The following is a 13,988-nucleotide window of genomic DNA, read 5'->3' on the forward strand; positions in this document are numbered from 1 at the left end:
TGTGAAGATGATATTGGTGCCCACATGAATGTAGGAAGGACTTATAAAAACTTAAACAGAACCAAAGAAGCTGAAGAATCTTACTTGATTGCGAAATCATTGATGCCACAAGTAAGTAGGACAACAGTTCTTCAAATGTACTTTCAGTAGATCCGGAATATCATTTTAAAAGCAACAGTTTCTTCTTCCTTTTCATTAATTATTTGTGCAGATTACAGCATCCTGACTTAACCTTTCCGTTATCTTGGAAAAATGTATAAAATTGTGGTCAAAAGAAGCTATGCATTTATTCGTACAATTCATCAAGATCCAGAATTTCATAAATCCATAAATTCTAAAGGACAATAGCAGTGAAAATAAAGGTTGTACCCCTTTAAACCACTACCTAGGCTAGGAAGCCTATTCATTTGCTTTTGTACAGTGTGGGACAGCAAATCTTTGAAAGCCTGCCCGAGTGGTAGCAGTGGAACTTAACTCTGTTCTGCTTCCTAAAATTTCTGCATTCCTTTAAAAAAATTACAATGATGCAGTCTAGATATTGCCTGCAGGTCATTCACTGCATGGCTCTGCAATGACATGTTTACTTTTGGTGCAAATGGAAGTAGCTCTTTCTTTACAAATAATAATATTTTGAGATATACAGTGGTGCCCCGCAAGACGAATGCCTCACAAGATGGAAAACCCGCAAGACGAAAGGGTTTTCCGTTTGCAGAGGCGCTTCGCAGGACGAATTTCCATATGGGCTTGCTTCGTAAGACGAAAAATGATGAAAAAATTTGAATTTTTTTTTTTTTTGCTCCAAAACCCCTTATTTTGAATCGCTAAGCTGCTAAAAGCATTTTAGCAGCAAAACCGCTAATCCCCCACCCCTTAAAAAGCCGTTTTTAGCCCTTAAATCGCCAATAGCGCTAATAGCGCTACTCCGTCAATGGGCTTGCTTCGCAAGACGAAAAAACCGCAAGACGAAAAGACCCGCGGAACGGATTCTTTTCGTCTTGCGAGGCACCACTGTATCTTCGTTTAAGCAGTTTTTAAAAGATATACATAAACCTGCTGTTTTTACTACATAGCCCTGGTTTGCAGGTCACTTTAAACCATAGTTAAGATTAACCACAGCTAAAAGGTGAATGGGCAAGCATACTGGTATACAGGTTGAAAATTGTAGTCCCTGCTGCTGAAAGCTAAGTTATTATTTTCCTTAGTGTTAGACACAAAGCCAGATTTGTGGTTTCTCTCCCAAAAAAATGAGCTGTAACCAAGGTTTTGTTTTGGGCTCACTGCTCATGATTTGTCAAGGGAAACAAACTATGAGCTTCGGTTCAGATGCTAAGCCAAGCCATGTAGCAGAAGGGAAGAGCTGTGCACCAACATGTTGTGTCCTTCAACCCTTAAACTAGAGCTAAACCTAACTATGGTTTAAAGATATGTGTGGATACTGTCGCTGATCTTGTCAAAATAAATTTAAAAAATTGTCCAGTAGCACCTTAGAGACCAACTAAGATCTTGTCATTCAGCTCAATTTAATGCCTTCAAGGCCTAAGAACAGTTTCTTCTGCTGTCAGATTATTCCAGGTAAAAAATACGCTGCCCGAGTCGCTCCTAACCACCTGAATGTTTATATCAATCTTGCAAACCTGATTCGAGCGAATGAGTCTCGCCTTGAAGAAGCAGACCAGTTATATCGCCAAGCCATTAGCATGAGGCCAGACTTCAAACAGGCGTACATAAGCAGGTATTTATTATGTTTTGAGATATTTCCAGACATTCATTAATGTAAGCAAAATAGTGTGCTGCGAATAAGGCGGCAAGGTATATTGCTTTAAGACATCTCTCAGCTGGGCAAGAGGGTTATCTCTTTATAACCTTGGGCCTTGATCAGAAGAGAGTGCCTCATAACCTACTATAGTCTTTGCCAACCTGGTGCCCTCCAGCCATTTTGGACTACAGCTTCCATCATCCCCACCTAGCAATGGCTGCCCTACTGCATAATAATGTTGTCCTTCACACAGTTTTTTTGCTCCCTCAGCTTCCCAGGAACCTGGTCCCCATTTCCATTGACTACCTCCTGTAGCAATCAGCTTTGGCAAGATGCATAGGTGTGAAAGGTTCAGGTTCAAAGTTCTTGGAGCAGGAAAACATTTCACATTTCCCTAAGTTACAAAGGAAAGGAGTTAGATTACCATCATCTACACCGGTCACTTAAAACAAAAAGTTTTGACCTTATGATTCAGCATCAACAGAGATGCATAGTTAGAATTCCCTACAGATGTATCTCCTTCTTTGCAGGAAATACCCTTGCACACAGCCAGAGCAGCACACCATTATCCGTCCATATTTAGCGTTAGATTCTGGACAGAGACATGTTTAAAGTTCTTGGTGTAGACTTGTCATAACACTACAACTTATTTTTTGAGATGATCTGGGAAAGAATATATGTCCAGTCTCAAGGGCTTTCCCCTGTACACTGGGTCTAACTCCAGCCCCGTGACTGCTTGGATAACACAAAGGAACTATTTAGAATGAGCAAGGAATGTACTGCTTTAGCCAGCCAAGCTGGATGGGTTCTCCTTTTGCATCTGGTTGTAGCTCTTCATCCTGTGTACACTTCAGATAATAATAAAACAAAGGAGTTCATGGGCTTGGAATGCACTCTTGAAAAGGCCAGGCTGGGCATTCCTTCTCCTTCCAGAATGCTATTAAGAAATGGGAACAGAACCTTTTGGCACTTAAGAAGCTGACTAAATGCATCATGAGCAAAATAGGACAGAGGTGGGGAACCTGTGCCCCTCCAGATGTGGTTGAACACCCATCAGCCCCAGCCAGTATGGCCAGTGGTCAGGCATAGTGGAGTCCAGAGAACATCTGCAGGGATTCTCTGCCTCCAAAATTGACTCTTGAAGGGTGTAACTGCAAGAGTGGGCAAGCCCATAGATCAGCCATGTCCAACCTGGTACCCACCATGGTCGTTGTGGGACTGCAAAGCCCACCACTCCCGATCACTGGCCATGCTGCCTGGGGTTGATGGAAGTTGAGGTTCAAAACATCTAGTGGGCACCTGGTTGGGAAAGCCAGCCAATGCTCATGTTGTTCATTTCTTTTAGGGATGTGTAAATCTGTTCTATAAATTGGTCTATGTTGATCTCAAGTAACAAAGGCCCCCTTTTCAGCTTGAGATCTTGTTCTTCTAAAGAACCTGAAGATGTGGGGCCATCCAGCTAGTCTCTCACTCTGGAAACTCTGCGCCTTACTTTGTATTCAAAAGACATCAGACTCATTGAGTTTGATTCCTCAACAGGGGTGAACTGCTTCTGAAAATGAACAAACCTCTGCAAGCCAAGGAAGCGTACCTTCGAGCCCTCGAACTGGATAGGAGCAATGCAGACCTGTGGTATAACTTGGCAATTGTTTACATTGAACTGAAAGATCCGACGGAAGCTCTGAAGAACTTCAACAGGGCATTAGAACTGAATCCTAGTCATAAACTAGCACTATTTAATTCTGCACTACTAATGCAAGAATCCGGTATGTGTGTGTGTTCACTTAAAACTCACAAATGTATTATGTGCACACCAAGGGCTGTGTTATGTTTCTTAGTACTCAGCTGCAGATATACAAATGTGACTCTAGATGGCGATGGTGAGCTGTGGCAAATTCAATATATTTTTCAAAACATTTTTTTAAAAAAAAAATATTTCCACAGTGTTTTTTTATATGTGTGTAGATTCCACCTTAGCTTGACACAGAGCACATGAATACAAAACAGACACTGAACCCCTTTAAAAGGTGCATGAGCAGGACAGTGTTTTACCTACACCTCAAAGTACAGCAACAAATGGTGCAATTAGTACAGTTGGCAGTGTTCAATGATGTCTCCTCCGCTGATACGAGAACATCAGTTGGTGAAGGAGGGTGTAAAGATGATTTCCAGTGATTTCTCCTCGTCCCCACCCCATTCCCTCCCTAAACCTGCTCCAGAGGGTGCTGCTACCATCCAGAACAGATTGGGCTGGGCAGAAGCAGGAGTTGCAAAAAAAAAAAAAAAATCCTTTCCATCCATGGAGGAGACAACATTGACTTCTCATTCTTTTCAGCTTCAACACCCTTGCATGGTTAAGTAAATCCTGAGTACTATACCAGTTTAGATTTAATACTAATGTGTTAAATGTACTCAATACTATAAATGTACTCATGGCCTTAGGGACACGGGTGGCGCTGTGGGTAAAAGCCTCAGCGCCTAGGGCTTGCCGATCGAAAGGTTGGCGGTTCGAATCCCTGCGGCGGGGTGCGCTCCCGTTGCTCGGTCCCAGCGCCTGCCAACCTAGCAGTTCGAAAGCACCTCCGGGTGCAAGTAGATAAATAGGGACCGCTTACTAGCGGGAAGGTAAACGGCGTTTCCGTGTGCGGCTCTGGCTCGCCAGAGCAGCGATGTCACGCTGGCCACGTGACCCGGAAGTGTCTGCGGACAGCGCTGGCTCCTGGCCTCTTGAGTGAAATGGGCACACAACCCTAGAGTCTGTCAAGACTGGCCCGAACGGGCAGGGGTACCTTTACCTTTACCTTTTTACTCATGGCCTTGCCTACAGCATAAGTCCACCCCCCTTTAGGCTCAGTATGCCCATAGCCCCCCTAATCCCTCTTATTATTCACTGGGGGGTTCTGGTGAGTCTTTTATTCCTCCAGAACAAAATCTCAGACTCTTCTCATCATAGGGTACCCATGGACACCATGTGCTGTGTTTGACTGCCATTTTCTAGTTACTGAACCCCTCAGAATTCTGTATTCATGGCATTCACATCTCTCCTGTCATTAGTGACCTTGTAGAAATCACTTCCTCTTCGGGTCCAATTTTATGGGTCTGGTGTGCTGCAATGTCTTCCTGCAATGTCCTCCTTTTGCATTCAAAGTCAGTTGCTGTCAGTCATTCACTGAGGCTCTGTCTCTCCTTCCTCCTCCTCCTCCTCCTCCTCCTCCTCCTCCTCCTCCTCCTCCTGTTGTTGTTGTTGTTGTTGTTGTTGTTGTTATTATTATTATATTTTACTGGAAAACAGAGCATGCACAGCATGCAGCTAAAACTACATAGTGATCACTTTCGTTTAGAATATATTCATGTTCTGTATTGTCACAGCCGTGCAGCAAAAGGACAATTTCATAATACTTTTCTCCCTCTTTCCTTTAGGTGATGCTAGACTTAGGCCGGAAGCTAAGAAAAGACTTCTAAATTATGTGAAAGAAGAGCCTCATGATGCAAATGGCTATTTCAACTTGGGCATGCTTGCAATGGATGACAAAAAGGATGCTGAGGCAGAAACCTGGATGAAAAAAGCCATAAAGCTTCAGCCGGGCTTCCGAAGCGCTCTGTTCAATTTGGCTCTGCTTTACTCCCAGACTGCAAAGGAGTTGAAAGCTTTGCCAGTTCTGGAAGAGCTGCTAAGATACTACCCTGATCATACCAAAGGTTTGATCCTGAAGGGAGACATTTTGATGAACCAAAAGAAAGATATACGGGGAGCTAAGGAGTGTTTTGAGAAGATTCTGAAAATGGACCCTAACAACGTACAAGGGAAACACAACCTTTGTGTGGTTTATTTTGAGGAGCGGGACTTGATCAAAGCGGAGAAGTGTTTGGTGGAGACTCTGGCCTTAGCGCCGCATGAGGAATACATCCAGCGTCACTTGAGCATAGTCCGAAGTAAAATCGCTTTGCTCGGTACCGGAGAAGCAGCTACCATTCCCTCGGAAAAGACGACAGCTTCAGAGGGAGGGAAAACTCCTCCTGAAGACTTGAAAGGGGCAAAAAATGAAAACTTGAAAGTGGCCAAAAATGAACAGAGGAGCTCTCGGACCACAAACAGTGACAGCAACAAAGGGCAGGCGAAGCCCAAGAAGCAAGGGGAGAAGAACACCACAGACAAAGAGACAAAAAAGAAGTCTACAAAAGAAATCAAAGACATTGAGAAAAAAAGGGTTGCCGCTCTGAAAAGACTAGAAGAGATTGAGCGTATATTGAATGGCGAATAATTTCTTGGGAATACCTCCAGTGCCGGAGGTTTTTTGCACCTACTTCCGAGGTTCTGTGCGCCTGTGCGTCTTATGTTCAGTCAGTATGACTACTAGGCAGCTTTTGAATTTGGAAAGAATACTGAAACCATATCATCTTTAAAAAGAAATGCAGGAGAAGGCTGTTCCTACTACACAAAGAAATAATACGTCGTAAAAATAATGGATTTTAATCTAATGTTTTTGGTTTAGGGTTTTGAACATAACTGACAACATGGGGATTTTCCAGGTACAGCACCTGCAGTTCTAATGCTGCTGTTGAGAACTGCAGGCCGAGTCACAGGAAGCAAGCCCTGCTGAACTCCAGTGGTGCTTGCTTCAGAGTAAACCTGCTTAGGTCCAGGCTGCAAATTACTAGCAATCAGGTATCTTCAGTTCTTCGTGTCCTCTAAAGAACTGTCAAGTGCTAGAAGGCAATTTTTTAACAGGGGTACCTCAGGTATGATGGCTTCCAGGCTGACTGTAAGGGAAATTCACTGGTGCAAATGACTTAAGAACGCAGCTTTCGTTTGGATAACTTTCTTTGCTTGGGTTTACTCATCAAGTCATTGGTGATTTTTATAGGTATTAAGTTATGCATCATACAGTCCATTTCTACCTACACCCTGGAATTACAGGCATTCCAGAATGTGTTGAAGGTTAACGAGGAAATATCACTCATGTTATGTATGTGCATGCATGCATTTTGTAGTTTTTTCAGTCCTGCGCAGATCCTATTAAAGGTGCAGCGGTCCGCTATGCTGGGGGGGGGGGGGGAATGGGACATCCCTGCAAAAACCCCACAGAGGTTTGTATTCAACAGTGACACTCAGTTGACGCTAAGGGTTTCATCAGTGGAGCAGAGAGAGAAGCAATTTTCAACTGTTTCCCTTCTCCCTAAAGCCCCATCCTTGTGTCACTCACAAGGTTTGCATTGGGAAGGGAGATTGCTGAAACTTGCCTGCCTTCCCATTCTTCCTTACTCCCAGCTGAGTGGCTCCACTGAATATTATTCAAGTTTATTGAAATTCCCTGCCCCTTATGCTATTTATTGCAATCCTATGGAGCTCTTACGTTTTAGAAACAAATGTGATTGTTTCTCAACAGCCCCCGGCCATGCTGTAGGGAATCACTTTGTGTGAATCCAGTGTGGAAAATTTTGTGGGTTTTCTTTTTCCCCTTTGCTTTTCAATTAAGCAATATTTGTGGGGCATCCTGTGCTTTTAAGTTTCTCACAAACTGACTCCCAAAATTTTATGGATTGCAAAACATCACTACTCATTATTTTATTTTTTGCAATCACTGTAAATGTGCTTTAACTTTTTGACATAAACCAGTGCTTGTCTGTCTAAGGTTGCAATCCTGCGCACACTTCCTTGAGAATAAACCCCACTGGACTTAACTGGGAAGATCCGTAGCTCAGTGGCAGAGCACATCATTTGCATGCAACAGGTCTCAATCAGCTCCCAACAGCTGTAGGGCAGGCTGGAGAAAACCACTTCCGCAGGACACTGGAGGACCACCTGATCAGCCTTCCCCAACCTTATTCCTTACAGGCGGTTTTATACTACAGCTCCCATAATCCCTGGCCATTGGTCATGCTGACAGAGGCAGATGGGAACTGTAGTTGAAAACATTTGGAAGTACCAGGCTAGGGAAGGCTGTGCAGTAAAAGCACTTCCTGGTAGGAGAGAGCATGCAACGTGTGTGGATCATCATGTGTCCATAAAGCAAATTATGATGATCACACATACACCTAATGTATATTCCATTTGGAAATGATGTGTAATCTCCAGATTCTGCATTGTTTCCAAACTTGAAAGACTGACTTCTGGTTTGATTGCTAACACACTAAATGTTTCACTTTTCATTTCAAAAGTTCTAGGGCTTTTAATTAAATATTTATTCAGTCTGCTAAGTTTTCAAATGGTTTCCACTAATGACATTGTTTTTCTAAAATGAGTTAACCCAATTCCTTATATGAAACATGGATTGATAACTTCTGCATTTTATATTGGCGGCTATGCATTCCCCCCCATCTAAATATATTGTTGGATTGCCTAAAAAAAAATGCTGCTTTTTGTTTTGTTTTACTGTGAGCTCTTCAGTGTGTTCAACACTGGGAAGTCAAGAGTAATTGACGCAAGCAAACATTTTTCATCTTGTATTTAAATTGATCGCATGAAATAGCTTGGAATTAATTTAGTGCTTAGTTTAAGCTCTGAACACTCAGGATTGTTTTTTTATTTGTTTGTTTTTTGGAAAAAGGTCAGCCACAAGACCAGACAGTTTGTGCACACCAAAAAAGGATTTCAACTTTTACCATATCACAAACTGCATCTCAAGTTCCTGCAAGTGCAACAAAAAATCCTATGCTTTGGAAGGAATAAGAACAAAGGGCAAATGCTACCAGTCATTCACATCTAATGTATGACCACAAAACACAACAATAATACATGTATTTCTTAATCCCTGGTTAAGAATACCAGGATTCTATGTGCCAGTGACTTTTTATTCAAAGTAAGCAAGAGATAGTTTAGGCATCTGGAGGCTGGGCTTTCATTTATTCAAAATATAGTTCAACTGCTACATACTTTCAGAAAGCTGTGGTTGAAGCTGTGTATATACCATATAGACAGCTTCAACCACAGCTGTAGTGTAAACACTGACAACTGGGAAACACTGGCCTGCAAGCGCTCCAATTGGAGAACAGTTTTTACCAAAGGGGTTGTGGGCTTTGAAGATGCTCAAACTCGGGACGAAAGGTAGAAATGTGCTAAGAGGAAGGCACACCCTCACTGTGATCAACTCCCGCCCGGAAACCTATGTCCCCACTGTGGAAGGACATGTGGATCCAGAATTGGCCTAAACTCTGTGAGTTTAACAGACTCACTGTTAAAACTGTGTTTATGGAAGACAATCTTACTCAGCTACAAGTGATCGCCAAAGAAGAAGATACCAACAGTTCAAACTTGGAAGCAGACTGTAGTGAAGTGAGGCCTTGTAGGGTCAAGTGACCTCTCCACCTGGATTTAGTATTTGGAGCGTCTCTATTTAGAAAACTTTGTCCACACAGCCAGAAAAGGTAAAAAAGACTATCTCAAAAGCACCTGGACAATGCATATGGATGTGGGGAGCCCGTGGTCCTCCATCCTCCTTGGCCACACTGGCTGGGAGCTGGAATGCAACAACATCCCTGACTTAGGCAAATCTCATATGACTTATCACATGATAGTCCTTTGATGCACAGAGCTACCAATCCCTGAGTTTCTGGGGAGGAGGTATTGCTGCTAAACCACTCTGAGAATTGTAGTTCTGTGAGGAGAACAGGGGTCTCCTCACAGTTTTCAGCATCCTTAACAAATGACTTCTCCAAGATTCTTTGGGGAAAACCATGTCTGTTTAAAGTAATATGATACTGCTTTAAATGTGTTGTGCAGATGGACCCCCAGGCAGGTTTCAACCCAATAATTGTATTTGATGCCCGTGTTATTTGGCCTTGCAAAAATATTGGGGAGTGCAACAACCTCCAGCACCTCTCGGATTAGGTAGGCAGTGAGTCTTCCAAACTCACCGTGTGTGTGTGTTAAAGGAAATTAGTTTCAACATCAGCCTTGATAGCCTTCAGTTTGGCTTAAAAAAATATCAAACCCTGATCTGAATCACTGCACCTTCAAAGGGCCCTTTTTCAATGGATGGCTTAACCCCAAAGCTTCCTTTCCTTTATGAGCACATTTTCATTCTCTTGCTTTTTACTCACCTGCCCAAATTTAAAGAGAAACTGTGCAATCGAAATTCTATAAATTTTATGAATGATCAGACCAAGGGTCAGTGAAAACCTCTGTAAATAGAACTATTGTTTATCTGAATGTGTGGAATATTTTGGACATCTGGGACAATTCGGACTAGTTAAGAGTTCTTTCTTTCCTTTTTTGTAATGAGGACAACATTTTCAACTCAATAATATATTATTAATTATAATCCTAACTTCATGTTAATATCTTAACTATAGCTGTGTTCAGACCTACATTCTGAAGTTTTAGCTGCAGATGGAGAAAGGGCATGCATACAAACAAGTTCTAACCCCTAGAATCCCAGAGGATTCTTACAATCTTTGCATGGTTAGCACAAAAGTGTAGACTGGGTTTTAAACTGTGTTTAACATGCTTAAAAACCTGCCCACAAACAGAAAATATGACTTATCAGAGTTTTGAATCATGGGAATTCCTAAACTGAGCACTCTTAAAAATCATGTCCAGACCTTTGTAGTAATTGTACAAAGATCTGAAGAGCAGCCTAGGCATCAGGATGCTAGGGGCATGGCTTTTATTTGCTGCTCTGCACCACCCCCAGAATAACCTTTTGTGTGTTCTGGCAAATATTTGAGCATCGCTTATGTCATCTTGGTTCTTACAGTGGTCAACAGCATGCCATCCATTATTGGTTTGACTAGGATGCTAGCTTCAAGGTCTTCCCCACCTACTCGATTCATCCTCACAGCAATCCTGTGAATTCTGTTCGGTTAAAAGACTGTGACTGGCCCAAGGCCACCCAGCAGGCTCCATGCCTGCATGAGAAATTGAGCCCGGTTCCCAGTCCAACATTAACCAAAATATCACACCACAGAAGACTCAAATAAATAGTTTGAATTGCACTGGTGAAATCTTATTTCAACACTGTACCTGAGTGCAGCAACAATCTGTCTTGCAGCAGCTTGTTTTCACTCTATACGCTTCATGGCACATGCTAGAGGGTGGATCGCAAGACCTGCCATTTTCCTCCTATAGGCTTATACAGTGGCATAGCGTGGGGGGTGCAGGGGGGGCCGGCTGCACCGGTCGCAACATCTGGGGGGGGGCGCTCTCACTCGCAGCTCTCTGCCCCTACTTGGCTCACTCACTCTCTCTCACTGCAGTGCTGGCTGTGCGAATCCGATCCGAGCCGCCGGGTCGCCGCCCACTGTGGAGGGGAGGGTGCCAGGCGTGCGGTGTGGTGTGGAGAGAGAGCGAGGGACTATCTGGGGGAGGGACAGTGCAGCGGGGGGGGGGGGGGCGCAAATTACTTGCCTTGCCCTGGGTGCTGACAACCCACACTACGCCACTGGGCTTATATGTTTCCTTACTACAGTCTCTATTTTTGAATGTTCAACAAGGCTTTCCTTGGAACAAAAGGCTATATTTGAACAGGAAAAAGATCATGGCAAAGCATCCACAAAGCTCTTTAAACGACGCAGATTCATTTTAACTTATCAGTACACTGCTTTGTAGTTATAGTTGTCACAATCTCAGGGAAAATCTAATTCCAGCTAGCTTGCTCATGGAATCTTTTCAGTTTCGGTGGCCTTCCATTGTATGCTTTTATAAACCTATGTTTTTAAAAAGATATCAAACTGGCTACCTCGATATACCTGGAAGGTAGTCCAGCTGAACTCAGACAGGCTTATTTCTGACTAGATATGCATATGATTGCTTGGTAAGACTAAACTTCCCTGCATTAGCTGAAATTTTGTTCCACTTGTGTTCTGAGAGGATAGATGGACAGTGAGCTAGAGAACATACTTCAGGCATATGTAGGATTATGCCTCCACAGGTAGCTGTGAACCCAGGCATAGACACTGTGTTGTTGGATGAAAGGGAACTGTGAACATTGAACCATAATAACAGACACAGTGCAGCTTGCATCTACGCAGCATGTCGCTTTTGTGCTCATCAACTTATAAAGAGCTGGTGTATTTTAAGCTGTGATGACCAGGGTACCTATATTTGTAGTTCATTCATGTGCACAATAGGGAAGATTTTGGGGAGGAAAGGATCACAATTCTAGGAAGTAGCATACTGTACGTGTGACTTTTGGTTTCTAAATATTTTAAGAGCATTCTCACCTTTCTTTGGGTTGTTTTTTTTAAAAAAATATATTGGTAACTGCAGTGTAGTTTTGATGCCATAGCTTTTCTTAACAATAGCCTTTGTCAAGGCAACAATGAAATGCTTAAATATAAAATGTACAGTGAGTGAAAGCAGAGTTTTTATCAGTATTATTTGTTGCTAGAAATTAATGCATTTCACCCTCAAAATAGACATGGGAGAGCAATGAAGCTGAGATACACACACACACACACACACACACACACACTAATAATAATTGAAGTTGGTTCTTCTGTGTCAGCTTTCAGTGTAGCAGCTTCTGGTGTGTGGGTGTATCGCTGTGTATCAGCTCAGAAAACAGCAACCATTTCGTGCCAATTCTAGAAGCATTTAATGACTTCTCTACAATTGTTTAAAAGCGTGTACCCCCTCATTATCAGTCAGCAGAGGTCTGAATATAGTATGTGCAGAACTGCAGGGTTGTGAGTGATTGGAGGAAGCAGGAACTTATGAAGTAAGCTGCCAAGCGCTATTCTCTAAAAGGTACAAAATTAATGGACATAGGGGGAAACTATGTATAGCTAAGAGAGTGGTGTGCCTCACTGTATATTACTGCAAGTCAAAGAACTGATAGATAAAAATAATTAAGCATTGTTTTGTTCACCAACAATGCAACATCGATGCAATGCAAATTGTATAATAATTCCTGGAAAGAAAGAAAGTGCATGTGTGTGTGTGTGAGAGAGAGAGAGAGAGAGAGCACAGATGCTGTTTCTATGGCATGTGTAAAGGGTCATGTTTCTAGCATCCCCATCTATAAGCATAAACAGGAATATATTTTCCTGGAATACACGCAGGAGACTATAGCAGCTTTCATCAGCTCCATCCAGCCCAGCCAATGGTCTGGGACAATGAGAGTTGTCATCCAAAACTTATGATAGCTGGAGTGCCACCTGGCTGAAATCTTATACACACATTGAGCTGAGACTAAGTCCCATTGAATTTAATGGGATTTACTCCTGAGTAGATATGGATAGGATTGGACAAGAGTCCATTGGCAGCCCAAAGTCAGGCACCAGAGACCTGGAAATGTCCACTCGTCCCATTCTGCTCCATCTTTCCCCAAACGGAAATTTCAACAAGTCTGTCAGCTCCTAGGAAGCTGTCAACAGCCATCTCATCTAGGTATTGTGTGTCCCAGGGATCGTTTGATCTTCATTTTCCCATTCCATCTGCATGTTGCAGTTTCAAAATGCCATACACATGGATGCTCATGGCACTGACAAAAGTGTCACTGAGGATGTGATGAATACTTTGGGTCTGTTATTACATTAACTGCTGCCAGCTCTTCACACTATTCCCCCCCCCCCCATTCTTTCCACTGCATGGCAGATGTTTGCTAATTGTGCAGATGTATTGCAGAGGCCTCGAGAGGTGATGAGACCACTGTTTCACAGTTTTGGTGACTTGTACGCTGGACTGAATGGTGTTTTTTCTCACTTCAACATTAATAAAACCCAATCCAAGGGGGAATGGCGATGACAGACTCCTAAATGCAACGTAGCGGCAGCCAAGTCTAAATGTACTAATGGATAGTTTGTTACTACCTGCCAGACTAAATTGCTACCAGATGAGGCGGCTCTTAAAATTCAGTTTTATTAGTGTGATAGCAATGGCATAAAATTAAAGTTGCCGGGATGCAAAACTCTACTTACTGGAACTGCTGGCTTGAATTGTGGTTTACTTTGGGACAGCCTTCCCAGTCTTTGTTTTGTGTGTTTCCCAAAAAGATAACCCTCATCCAGTCCCACCCAGGATTCAGGAGAACTTTCTGATGGTAAGAGCTGTTCAGTAGTGAAACAGACTCCTTCAGAAGGTGGTGGGCTCTCCTTCGTTGAAGGTTTTTAAGCAGAGGTGGAATGAGATGCCAACTTCAATGTACAGGGCAGTATTAATTTTACGTACCTGTGGATTCACTGTATATATGCAGATGGTAGCTTTGTATATCATCTGCCACCTGGACAGCTCCTCCAGCTTTTACTCTTATTTTCCAAGCAAGTGTTTAGCCTCCAAGTTTGAAAATGTGCA

The 13,988-nt window shown here is 42.8% G+C and overlaps 1 protein-coding gene across 2 annotated transcripts in view; it reads left to right on the forward strand.

Moving 5' to 3' along the window:
- Positions 1-7,963, forward strand: part of TMTC3 (transmembrane O-mannosyltransferase targeting cadherins 3) — a 35,674-nt gene extending 27,711 nt beyond the window's left edge. For both annotated transcript variants that reach the window (XM_083400953.1, XM_083400954.1), the window contains exons 12-15: positions 8-111; positions 1,563-1,732; positions 3,296-3,522; positions 5,177-7,963. In XM_083400953.1, coding sequence (XP_083257079.1) covers positions 8-111; positions 1,563-1,732; positions 3,296-3,522; positions 5,177-6,018 — 1,343 coding nt within the window. In that variant the 3' untranslated portion in view covers positions 6,019-7,963. The remainder of the gene's footprint in view (positions 1-7; positions 112-1,562; positions 1,733-3,295; positions 3,523-5,176) is intronic.
- Positions 7,964-13,988: the final 6,025 nt, after the last annotated feature.

This window comes from Podarcis tiliguerta (assembly GCF_965153285.1).
Source record: "Podarcis tiliguerta genome assembly, chromosome: 10".
Lineage (NCBI taxonomy): Eukaryota > Metazoa > Chordata > Lepidosauria > Squamata > Lacertidae > Podarcis > Podarcis tiliguerta.